This window comes from Apostichopus japonicus, chromosome 3 (assembly GCF_037975245.1).
Source record: "Apostichopus japonicus isolate 1M-3 chromosome 3, ASM3797524v1, whole genome shotgun sequence".
Classification (NCBI taxonomy): Eukaryota; Metazoa; Echinodermata; class Holothuroidea; order Aspidochirotida; family Stichopodidae; genus Apostichopus; species Apostichopus japonicus.
The window spans coordinates 5,713,072-5,726,135 of NC_092563.1; the positions used below are offsets into that span (position 1 = coordinate 5,713,072).

Below are 13,064 nucleotides of genomic sequence, written 5' to 3' on the forward strand. Positions count from 1 at the left end.
TTTCCTTTAGTATTTTAATGGTGTCAATAATAAATTAGTTAAAAAATAAAAAAGCTGAAACCATTCCCAGTCAATTTGTTGAAGCCTTCAAAGTTTGAAATTCAGAATGAACAGAGATACTTCTCTGTATGACGAAAAAAGAGGCAAAAATGTAATTCGATATTATCAGTGTTTATTTTGGTAAGTTTCAACTTTCAGACAAACACTCTCGGAAGTTCAGGTTTTAGTTTGCTATAAAAGTTATAGGTGCAATATGAATTTAAAGGATATAATATACTTTTAAGGATTTTAAGAACGTTCTATATTCAATAAATATTCCGGATCGACGCTACCCCAAAAAGTAAATAAATAGGTTAACGAGAGCAGAATTAGAATTGGAAGAAAAACAAAACATTCGCTGTGCTTATGTAAAGTGGATCAAATATTAGTAATTGTCAAAATATGTTTTATATTCAGTCCTTGGAAAATTCACCTTACATGAGCATTTTGGTAATTATGGCATTGACGTCACACAAATAATTTAAAATGTGAAAATTAAAATTCCACAAGATATAAAAAAGGGATGAAACTTCATTTATAACGGCAAATTCAGTGCTGGCGAAATATTCTTAATTAATTGTGATTATTACGTGAGGCTTTTTCAATTGTTTGGTTTCGCCGAAAAAAAAACAATAAGTAAGATGAGAACATTTTCATAGATTACCAAGAATTATTAATACGTGGCTTGAAACTTCCATTAAGCACTCAATTCTTTAATGCATAAATTAGCATTAATTTTCAATTTATTTGCGAATGGTTTTGTAATAAAGGAAATTGGCTCCGTGGCTCCATAGAGTTGCATATCAAAAGTCGTATTTCTCTTAAGATAAAATTAATTGTCACTTGATGATTAAACCAGTTTTTGTTACAATTATTCTAACAACTTTAGGCTTGGGAATGCTTTGAAAAAGAGTTGATGACTTCAAGCAGAATTGTAATCAAGATGTCATTGTTCAAACATGAAATAGTGTTTCTACAGCTATTCTTGTATTCAAAAGATATTCACCTTAAAAAATACATTAAATCTCGAGACTTCTCCTTTAAGGTTAAATTGATATGACGTCATCTCCTCACTAACGTCCTAAATATTGATGTGTGCATTGTTTTAATTAAGTTGGTAAACTAAACCGAAGCATGTTCCTTTTAATTTCATATCAATAAAAGAACACTTTTGGATAACACTTTAACACTATTTGTCCGTGAGATGCTTGCAATGTATTGTAAAACATGTCATTTGCGGCCATAAAAGTCTTATGTTTCCTCATTGAGTTGTGTTGCGCTGAAGAATTGACCTAATGGTTTTGTACAATAGAGAACATAGTCCAGTCCGTTGAATTGATGAACCTCATCTGTTTAAAGGGTCATATCTCCAAAAAAATTAAAGTATTGGAAATTCATATGATAATAATAATAATAATAACTAAGATTTATAATGCGCTAATTATAAACAAAATAGTTTTCAAAAGCGCCATACATATAAATATGAATAGAAAGAAAAGCAAAAATAATAATGCAACAATGAAATATAATTACAAATCAAATTGAAAACTGTTTAGCATAGAGGTAGGTTTTTAGTTTAGATTTGAAAAGTGATTTATTAGGTATACATTTTAAATGGTTTGGGAGGGAATTCCACAATTTGGGACCAGAAACTGAAAAAGCACGCTTGGCATAAGTAACCCCATTGGTCCGAGGTTCAAGGAGGGTAATAAATTTTGACTGACGGGTGGCACGCTTGTATTGCTTTACTATTAGAAGTTCTGAAAGGTAGTTTGGAGATAAATGGTTATAAATACAATTGTGGATTAAAATAAGGACTTTGAAATGTAAACGCGTTTCAATTGCAAGCCAGTGTAATGCTTTAAGAAGAAGGGTAACATGTGTAAACTTAGTTTGCCTGAAGATAAGTTTGGCAGCCCAGTTTTTTATATGATAAGTACTGATCACACTGTCTACAACATATTAAAATTAATTTTGAGAACAAAGTCATCTTTTAAACTTCAACTCAAAACTGACAGTCTTAACGATGGTGTTAGCGGAGCCGGGAGTGTAATTTTATGCATGGGCACAGAGTGGTTGTTCATTAGCCGCTAAATCTATTAAGCCGTAACTCGAATAATTTATGACGTAACGCTTGACGTCACAACATCCAATTTCTTTTTCGTACAAAGAATCTCTTCGAGAGGCTTCATAAGTCTATTCCCATAACTCTATACCCTCATAATACATAATTAATATGTTAAAAGTTATAAAAAAAAATCCCTGTCCATGTTTGAATTCGCCCTCATAATTTTTTCTTCCCACTAAGGAATTTATGAGGCTCCGAGGAAAGCTTAGGGTGGGTGGGTGGGTTGTTGGGGGATAGAGGGGGGGGGGTTGCCAACCACTCCTCCGAACAAACAATTCAATTCAATTGATTAATTTCTTAAATCAGTGGCGCACAATACAAATAACATATTAATTCAGATTATTCAGATTTCATATTTGTTTTTATAAAAAACAAAATGAGAATACAGACAGACAGATAGATACATAACTTAGTCACTGAAATAATAGGAAACCAGAGAGGACTTTGTGAGAGAAACTTATACAACCAAGGGCGTAGGAACCGGGGGGGCTGGGGGCGCCAGCCCCCCCCCCCGGTGAAAAATGTGGAGGGGCGGAAGTATCATTCCGCCCCCCCGCTTCGTAAGTCAGAAAACCCCTTTTTCATTTCCAAATGAGAAAAAAATCTCATTTGGAGCACCAAATTGCATCTAAAGCCAGGTGAAAATGCAAAATTATATACAAAATGGAGTGGGTGGGTTGAAGTGTGCTATATTGCACCAAATTGCATCTGAGGCCACCTGGAAATGCAAAAAAATTCCAAAGGGGAGGGGGACACCCCCTCCCCTTAGACCCCTCCCCCAGGCCGGCCATCAGTCTTCAGCCCCCCCACTCAAAAGTACCTTCCTACGCCACTGTATACAACAACTGGCTACATAGAAAGACCTCAACAAAATCGGGATCGGGGATGGGGTGGGGGGAGGGTGGGGGTGGGAAGACACAAATAAAGTAGAATAACATCCAAAGTAATGACAAAACTCAGCAAAGGAAACGACTTAAATGTGATTCGTAAGAGTAAAAAAGAAGCAAATTTCAATTGGCTGTTAGGTAGGCTCTGAAGTGACTTTTTAATTTTGAACTTACATTTGTTTAAAAAGAACGTTTTTTCAATGATTTTGGTAAATAATTGATTCTGCGTGATCCTAAAATCCAATAACGATGCATTTCCTCAGCACAACAATGGTAAATTAACGTTTCAAAACAAAGGTAATTTAATATTTTTTTTCTTTCCCTTTTTATTTTCCATGCCATATGCATTACGAATACGGGCGAGATCATTTCTAGAATTAAAGGTAATTACTTTATTAACTCGCTAATCTCAATTTAATTGCAGATACAGTTTGGATATAGTGGGGACCTTAGAAATCTTTGTGTACGCTGTAGGTTTCATGAAAACAATGGAAAATGACGATCCTTTGCAAAAAAAGACTGCTCTTAGAATCAGTTTACTTTCTCCCACAAAATATAATGGAATTATCACCCACCCCCTTTAACCTCAGTCTTTAGAATCGCTTTTTAAATTGTCTGATTTCATTTATAAAGCCAAGCCTTTGAGGCAATTTTGTGCGTATGAATTTAAGTAATTCTTTGTCATAGGGTATTTGATAAAGCAAGTCAAGCGCGTTAACGACACGAAATAAGCCCGGTAACTCTTCCGCCACCCCTGTTGCCATGACGACTGCAAATAAAATTAAGTGCTTTGAATTGTAAATGAGAAGAGGAGAATTTGTGCCCTTTCCAATCGACTGTAACGAAATGGACAAACTTTATCTATAGAGCGATCTTAAGTTGGCTGACTCAGGCGAGACGCTTAAGGAAGAACAAACACCGTATATTTCACAGGTGTCCTAAAAGGGAGTCACTCCTTGCCTCTTGGTTTCACAAAAAGAAAAAGAAAAAAACCCGGCAAATAACCGTGAATGACAATGTGTGTCGAGCTGTCGGCTCTCGATAAAAGACTATATGTCTTCGAACCTGCTTCGTTGTAGGTCAATTGCCTACATTTAGTTTGTATAGTAACCATGATCAAGAGCAAACATTGTTTAAACGTAAAAGTCGGTTGCAGAATCTCCTATCCAAGCACATATATATATATATATATATATATATATATATATATATACATATACATATATAAATATACATATACATATATATATATATATATATATATATATATATATATATATATACATACATATACATATATATATACATACATATACATATATATATATATATATATATATATATATATATAGATATATATATACATATACATTAAAGATGTTCGTATATGTGCATATAGGAATTCGTCGGAAATTGATCATTGAGTAATATTACTCATCTGCATTATGACAATGTTCAATGATTGTGCGTCCTCTGTACATCAGGTTCTAGATTCGATGGCTGTTTGTTTGATTCACGAACCGTCATTCTATACGTCTTAATTAATATATACAACGTATGCCCCAGGATATGAAGAAAGTTCGTGTCTGAGCAAGTATTCGGTAACAGGGCTATGAAAGTAAACATTTCACACCCTGCTCAATTTTGTTCATGTTATGAAATACTTATTGTACCCGCAAACGGATTATATTCATCTATAGAGATGTCAGTATATAACCATATACATTTTTCAGTGGTGGCTGAAAATTCTAATGTAGCGAGCAAAATGCTTGGCAGGTGGAAATGTTAACGTAGTCAGTTTACCACCAAAGACGGTAAAGTTGAAAGGATTGAAGGTGTCATATGCTTGTTCGCAATCTAACTTGACTTGTATTTGTCAATTTATCGATAACGCCAAATATATATATATATATATATATATATATATATATAGGCTATATATATATAGGCTATATATATATAGGCTATATATATATAGGCTATATATATATAGGCTATATATATATATATATATATATATATATTATTCGCTTATAACTATTTAACCAGAATAACTATATCCAGAAGTAAATGTGCTTGGTTGCTGCCCAAATTCCATTGTTATATCGGGAGAGTCGGTGTAAAGGTATTTAATGTAAGTGTCACAGCATGTACATGACTTGGACAACCCGTTCTCGGAATGGAAGAGTCCCGTAAAGTTGTTCACTTTTCGTATCTTCCAATAGAGAAAGTACAATGACATTTATCTGAAGAAAATTACAGGTATAAATGACTTGACCTTGAAAATAAAGTGACATGTTTGATGAATACAAATAATCCTGGCAAATTGTTATATAAAGAGATAAACATTCACAACGAAATTTGCAATAACACACGCTTATTCGGTTACGATCATTCTGTAAACTACTGTTGTTTAAAATGTTGATCTATATATTAAATTCTTTTTGGTACAACGAAACTAGCGCCAGAGCCTATATGCATCCTAAACGTAAATCTATAGGCTATATATACAACCTACATGTATATAGCATAGCATGCAGACGTTTCAATGCGGCATTCACGCGCACACAATGAACCATTCACGTTTCCTGCATTATTTTATACCGGATAATGGATTACTTTTCTGTATCTATATGTTTATCATTTGATTTCAATATTCTGGAATAATTTCAATGGTTGATATTATATATGTTATCTATTTATATCAGTCAAATATATACATACGATCTAATGCCCCACATATTTGACATATTCGTGTATGTTTGTACTTTTTTTGTAATAGGGTCACGCGATTGATCCCTCGAGAGTTGAGTATGTGGGTGTAGGAAATATGGAAAAAACATGAACGTATATATATATATATATATATATATATCCATATATCATTCAATGTTACATTTGCTTGAAGAATTGTGCCTCTGAAAATATGGCATATTAGGAAATGGCGTGGGTTGTGAGCTATTATAGGTGGGGAAGGGGGTGAGGGGGTGGGGATAATGACAAGCAGAAGCTGTGGCATGTAAAATATAAGTAGGAAGGAGGGATGGAAGGAAGTAGAATAAGGATGTGTGAGGGGGGAGGGGTCGAGGAAAGCTAAACTATTTTCAAGAGGGCAAGTACCAAGAATTTATGTCACTGTTTTGTCGGTCCTACTTCAGCAAAAGGCAAATCGGACAGGATAGGTGGGTACAACGGGAGGAAAAGGGTACTTCATGCGGTCGGAGCGAATAACAATCAATACCTAATGCATATTCAGGATTTCATGCATATTTATGCATATTCAGGAATTCAGCCTATCTGTTTGTCAAGAAAAATATGCAAAAGGAGGAGAAAAGGTAGGTGAACTGAATTTGAAAAATTACATAAAAAAAACCTTCCAGTTTTGTTCTAAAAGTTACCCTACCTGAAAAACAAATCTGATAACAAACAGTTTTTAGTTATAGTGAAGGTAAAACATGTGATATGAGGTTCGCCTTAGTATTCCCGTCACACACTACCCTACATCACATAAATGAAATATATGATTTTACGAAATATTCAAAAAAATATATATAAAAATGTTTTATATTGAAATATTACTTTTACGCATTTATATGGAAGAAGACGAAATTCCCTGAGGGTGAAAGAAAAAAAAAGGTTTCCTTAGGAAACTCCGAAAAATCGAAATCTTACATTTTGAAGTAATTTCCTCGCCATATTATGTAAATATTGGCCTATAATTTCAAACTTGTACAAAAAAACATGAAACAAAGAGAGGGCAGACTCATTTGTAGAAATTACCATAGAAACAACGATAACATTTAAAAATAACATTGATTTTTTTTTTTTTTTTTGGGGGGGGGGGTTATGTTTTCTTTAGAGAGAAAACAGCAAGTTATAAACTTGAAAAGAACAACGATGAATTTGGGATGTTCGTGCAATGTTGGATGTGTTCCAATCATACAGCTCCCGTCAATATACAGAGTACTAATGAGAAAAATATATTGGACTTTTGATGAGTGGTTAAATAACATGAAACGAGGTACAAAAAACAAATACAAATAAGAAAAAGGTATAACTGTTTAAAGTAAAAAAATATATATATTATAGTTTTACGTTCTTAGATCGATTCATCGTGAAAAAACCCTACACTGTAAGAGGCAAAAATATAATCATAATAATAAACAAATATGAAATAATATGTATGCAGCAGAAAAGCTATTCAAGTGCGACACAAACACAATCGAACAACATCAGACTTTTTATGGCCTTAAAATAGATAAAAATGTGTTAGGAAATGTTAGAGAAATTTGTCAAAGATGACTGGAGTTGACAGTTATCAAGGGGTGTTTTTTTTCTAGTTAAAAGACCATAGTATAGTTATTAGAATTAACCATACAATGGATTTACAGTATAGCCTGCACTAATGACCATAAGTCATAATTTATTTAGGCTAGAAAAAAAAAAGCATCTCAGAGATTTAGCATAATATAAAGCTTAAATATCTTGGAAATAGCTATATAGAAACATTATTATAGCATTCTTATATTTTCCCTCTTGTGCGGTGGACTATGATCCATCAAAACTTCAAAAGTACTGACCAAATAAACTTTGTCTCAGCGAGGGAAAACTGCATTGGGTATTTTAGTGAGAGGCTTCCTGAAACTATCAAGAAAACAGAAGGACCATTACTTTTAATTTCTTGCTTATTACGGCAGAGGGGGGGGGGGGGGTTGGGGTAGGTTGGGTCGATGTGAGGGTGTGTGCGTTGTTGAGGTTGGGTTATTACTCTAGTGACTTTTAAGTATGGCCTTCATAGGTCACTACTGTAAACTGTTACATTATGTACTATATCGAAGTCTATATGTGATATGATATTTACGATTTTATGGAAACGCATTTATATAACGCATTAATATCCACTAAAGCTCACTTGGAATTGCTAAAAGCGGGAGTGGGGGGGGGGGGGGGGTTACGTTAGACAAAGCATTTTATTTGTGTTGTATTGTTATTTATGTTTCTTGGTTGGCGTACAATACGGTCCTACATACGAATGCCATATATTTTAGAAATATTCCGTTCGAATAACGTGTAATTCGTAAAAACATGGCATATGTGCGTTGAACATCCAAATTGTAAACCGTATGATATTAATCGAATTCATTTCGTTCGTTCGTATGTTCGTGACGAAACTCTTCGGCATAACCGAGTCCACCGAGGTAACACGTATCGCTATAGGCGCACCATTGGTTCCCGGTATTGCAGTGTTATTACACTATACTGTTAACAGGGGCGGATCAAGGATTTTCGAACTTAAGAGGAAGGGGCGAAATTTTCTCGGATGGACGGACTTGTCACGATTAATATCTAAGCGGAGCACCACCGCCAGTTGTCGCGTACCGTATCAAGAACATTTTTTGCCTAATATGCCACCCATGCAGTTTGCCAGAAATATCACTTCCCAGGCCTTGTAAGTTGCATCTAAACATTCTTTATGTTGAGATGTCACCTTTGAGAAATTAACACTTTCTAAAAAGTAATAATAATAATAAAAAATTGTATTCAGTAAAATCATTTTTTATAGGGGAAAAATAGGGCTTTACTTCATATTCGATGTTTGACACAGGTAATTATGGAAGGTAATCATATTTTGATAAGTAATACACGTGACATGGATAGAAATCCATGACAGGTGGTCTTGGCTAGGTATACGAATTCGTACATTAAAGAAAGAAATCAAATAACCGGTATTCGTTTAGAATGAAATTCAACACTGCTCTGCCCTTGGAAAACTATTAACGCTTCATGCATAATAAGCACAGTTGTCATCAAGCAAGACGTATTTTTTTCAGATAAAATTAGATCTGTTTTTGCCCGTTCCGGATATCAAACGCGAGACAAAGATTACCATTATCTTTGATATATCGATTCACTTAAGACAACTAAATACACATCTAAATTTGTATGAAATTATAAAGAAAATAACTCCGCAAACCTCCCTCCTATCTGCACAAAAGTCTTTTAATATCACTCAAATATCATATATCTTAACTATTTGGTTTATAAGTTAATAAGTGATGGTAAACCATGCATGCTCCAACGCAGATTACATTAATAATGAAGTCATATTGTTCGTTAATGGTTTCGAGAGACAACAAATTGAGATATGATTTGAGAATTTCACAGAAACAAAGCTGCACGTTCTCAAAATGGTATAGTTTACTAATTTATGCATTGATATGTGTATTCAGCCTTGTATGATTGCGATAGGTCCCTCGTTCTCTGGATCAAGTTTGATTGTAAAGTCATAAAAATGGGTGGGAATTGGTTGGGTATCGAGTTGGTGGAGGTGGGTTGGTTTGGATATGGGTATAGGTGGGTCCCTCCCGTCTGCATGGGTGTACACATGCTACTTTAATTACGTATAGCTATATATATTCATTCTTATTTTCTTCATTTTCACCTTAAATAAGCTTCGAAAACGTAATGTAACTGCAATATAAAGGTGCATCATATCAGTGATATTCACAAAATGTTGTAGTGTATCTCATATCTGTTCGTTAGAAAGCCCCAAATTCAACCAAATAATATCATCTGATAGAACATATATTACACATTTCAATTTATGAATTAAATTCCAATAACTATGTCACATCCAAAATGTAAACGGAGTCGGGGTGAGAGGGGGGTCTTGGTTGGGGTGCCATATGCTTTAAAAAGGATTCCAGTGTTTCAGGATTTTAACCCTACTATCCGATAAAAAATATGAAACGTACTTGTTCTCGAAATAATTTCGCAACGGTGGGAGAGAAAATAAATTATATTGTGTTCTATGCCTATCATAATTGTGACCCAATCCCCTCCCATTTCCTCCTCCTCCTCCAACTCGCCATACCTACCTTAAAATGCCCCCTCCTCATCCCTATATCTTGACAATATCGTCACTGTTACAGTTCGCTTTTAATCTGCTGCAATTGAAAAGTTTCTTCTCATAACGGTCAATTTGATTTCTCGCGGAAGCGAAACTGTTGACATAAATAATACGACCGAAATTAATATCACGAAGAGACATGCTACTTGTAATTTCATGTATTCGAACTGTCAAAAAAAAATGAAAAAAAATTTTTATGCTAGGATTGAATGTTCGATTACTCCAGTATGTTCAAATACCAATAACGGTATTGCAGACGTCAGTTGGTTAACTTTTGTAATATTGAAAAATTAGGTTGAACCGACAGACGCGGACCAATATTGGCAAGCGACTTGATCTATTGGGACATTTACGTGTATGTGAGTTTGAGTTGAGGTGCATGGTGGCATATTACATGAAGAAAGGTCGGAGGGGGGGGGGGGTAGGCTATGGACCAATTGTCGGCAGTTCGATTTCTTCGTTAGAGCATTGAGGTACATATACTGCATTGTATTGCAATGTGTGACCTTATCCAATACTGGGGTAGTATTAAGTGTTATCTTGCGCAATAATGTCACCGTATATGGTTATACTATATAGTGTATATAGTTTTACTATACACAGTGTATATATGGTTTTATACAACACCTAATTATATTCTGGTCATTTGATTGGTCAATTGCTCGTTGATTGCATGCAAAATCCGCTCTATTCCACTCTATGAAATAGAACCATGGGTTATACTTTTTTGGTAGCACTTTTTTTCAATGGTAAGAGAGCAGAAAAACCTGTCTCTTCAAAACAATCTGTTGCATGAGTGCATTTTACCCATCTTAATATAATATGTTGTATAAAACAAATAATGAATGGTTTCCATTAGTGCAATAGTGCAAATATTTCATTCGTTGAAAGATGTAATTTGTTCCATTCAACTCGGCTGCGCCTCGTTGAATGGAACATTCCATCTTTCAACTCATGAAATATTTGCACTATTGCACTCATAACCATTCATTATTTGTATAATACTATAGTTTATATAGTTATATACTATACAGGTATGGCATTGTATATAACTGTCTCTATTAATGTTCATATTTTTGCCAAACACACACACACAATAGATACTGTATATTAACAGGTAGCAATAAAGAAGAAGTTATTCCATTGTTCACAACAACTGTATTAATATATCAAGTTTTTATTTTCTCCCTAAGTCTTTCCCAATATTCTTAAGCTTTGTGTTAAATAATTAACAAAACTCGCATACCTGAACACATGCACATGTTGTTCACTTGTTTTTGTCTACACTGGTAGCATACAATGCTATATTTGCCTGTTGTTTTCTCTTTATCCATATTTAACTTGCTTAAATTATGACTAGGCTATTTATAAGCTCACTGCATGAGGTTGCTTGCTTTCGGTCGACTGATTTCCTACACTGTTGATGTTGTTTCTTCATTTACTAACACTCTAGGAAGTATGTCAAAAAACGGGAAAGTTAAAACCTTCTCGAACAAGGCCAATTAAAGAGAGATAATCGTGAACGTGAAGAATTATAAAACAACACTGTAAGCAAAAAAAATATTGCATTCATGAGACGTGAAAACAATAACTTAATTAAATCACAAAATTCAACTATTGAAACAGGAATACATCGATAGCTTTCATGGCAAAAGATTCACAGGTTTAACAGTAACAGGTGAACGTAAAATTCTTTCGCATTATAAAAAAAAGTGCATGCAAAAGAAATTACCTACATCGTACAGCCTATATATATATATATATATACATATGTATATATATATATATATACATATATATATACATATATATATATACATATATCTCTATATATATATCTATATATATCTATCTATCTATATATATATATATATATATATATATCGATATCCTCTTCCCCTTCCCCCTAACCCCCCCCCCCCCCGCCCTCCTCCCTTTCACCAGTTTACGCTAAGCTTCTTTAACCGAATCCATGGTTCCAGATTGCATATAAGTGCTGTTGAATAAGCCAACGTTTGATAACACCTTTGTTATATAAATGTTGATAAGTTAGGAGAGAGTGAAAAAATAGCTATAGAATAAACCGATTTGTTAAGTCAACACTTGATGCGAATTTTACATTTCTGAGAACATTTTAGAATTATCACTGATTGTCAATTCAACAACTCTCAACATAATGTCATAGTACTTTCTCTTGATTCGAAATAGTCGTTGCTATCGAATGGATAAAGTCTTAATGTATTAAGTTACCAATATACAGCAACCTGGGACTTGTTACATCCTAAGTGAGGCATTCAACCCAGCATGTTATAGTATAAGTTTGCCATAAAGTTACCAGCACTTTTTACCACGATTAAACATGTTTAAATATATATATGTATATATATATATATATATATAAACAATATAAATATATATATATATATATCTATATATATATATATATATAAAACAAATTTAAATCAATATATATTTATATTCATATTCATTAAAAACAATGAACTAACCAATTAAATAATTAGGCATTAAATGAGGAGCCTACGTCATAGTCGGTTTGTATTTAAAGAAGCTTTCCAGATATTTATTTCTTTATTCGAAGATGAATAGCTTGACAACCGGAAGAGACATAGAAACATTGTACGCACTTTTCGTTCGTTATGTTGAAACTATATATGGTATCAATACAAGATACCAGTTAAAGTCATCCAACATGGTTCCTTAACCACACACTCTGTGATAGATAATTGTCAATTTCAAGTTCTGTCTAAAGCAATATTTTATCCGTTTTCATCTCTCGTTTTCAAACCTTTTTACCAAGGTAACTTTCATTTATGTTTCTATAGCAGTATGTGGAAGCTGTTATTGGCTTTTCCATAGAATATAGACATTTTTCCAATAAATTTCCCCGTCGGCTAAATATTTCGCATGACATTTAATTGTCACTGTCAAGGTGAAATGATTTAAGTCAACTTTTCGACATCAGAATATGAAAGAAAATAGTTTATAAAAAATATAGATTTTTCATTTTCTTTTCAGCTTTGAACCTTCCCAAAAACAAAAACAAAAATACGAAATTAACAAGATATTATATTCCTTGTGG

The 13,064-nt window shown here is 33.6% G+C and overlaps 2 protein-coding genes across 4 annotated transcripts in view; one reads left to right on the plus strand and one right to left on the minus strand.

Moving 5' to 3' along the window:
• LOC139961328 (apicoplast pyruvate carrier 1-like) overlaps positions 1–13,064 on the minus strand; it is an 82,730-nt gene that overhangs the window by 31,754 nt on the left and 37,912 nt on the right. The window contains exon 2 of one of the 3 annotated variants that reach the window (XM_071960471.1): positions 9,933–10,058. The exons of the other annotated variants lie outside the window; for them this stretch is intronic. Within the exon in view, the coding sequence (XP_071816572.1) occupies positions 9,933–9,953 (21 nt within the window). The 5' untranslated portion in view covers positions 9,954–10,058. The remainder of the gene's footprint in view (positions 1–9,932; positions 10,059–13,064) is intronic. 3 annotated transcript variants of the gene reach the window in all.
• Positions 1–13,064, plus strand: part of LOC139961314 (vesicular inhibitory amino acid transporter-like) — a 68,274-nt gene that overhangs the window by 8,073 nt on the left and 47,137 nt on the right. The gene's annotated exons all lie outside the window — the stretch shown is intronic.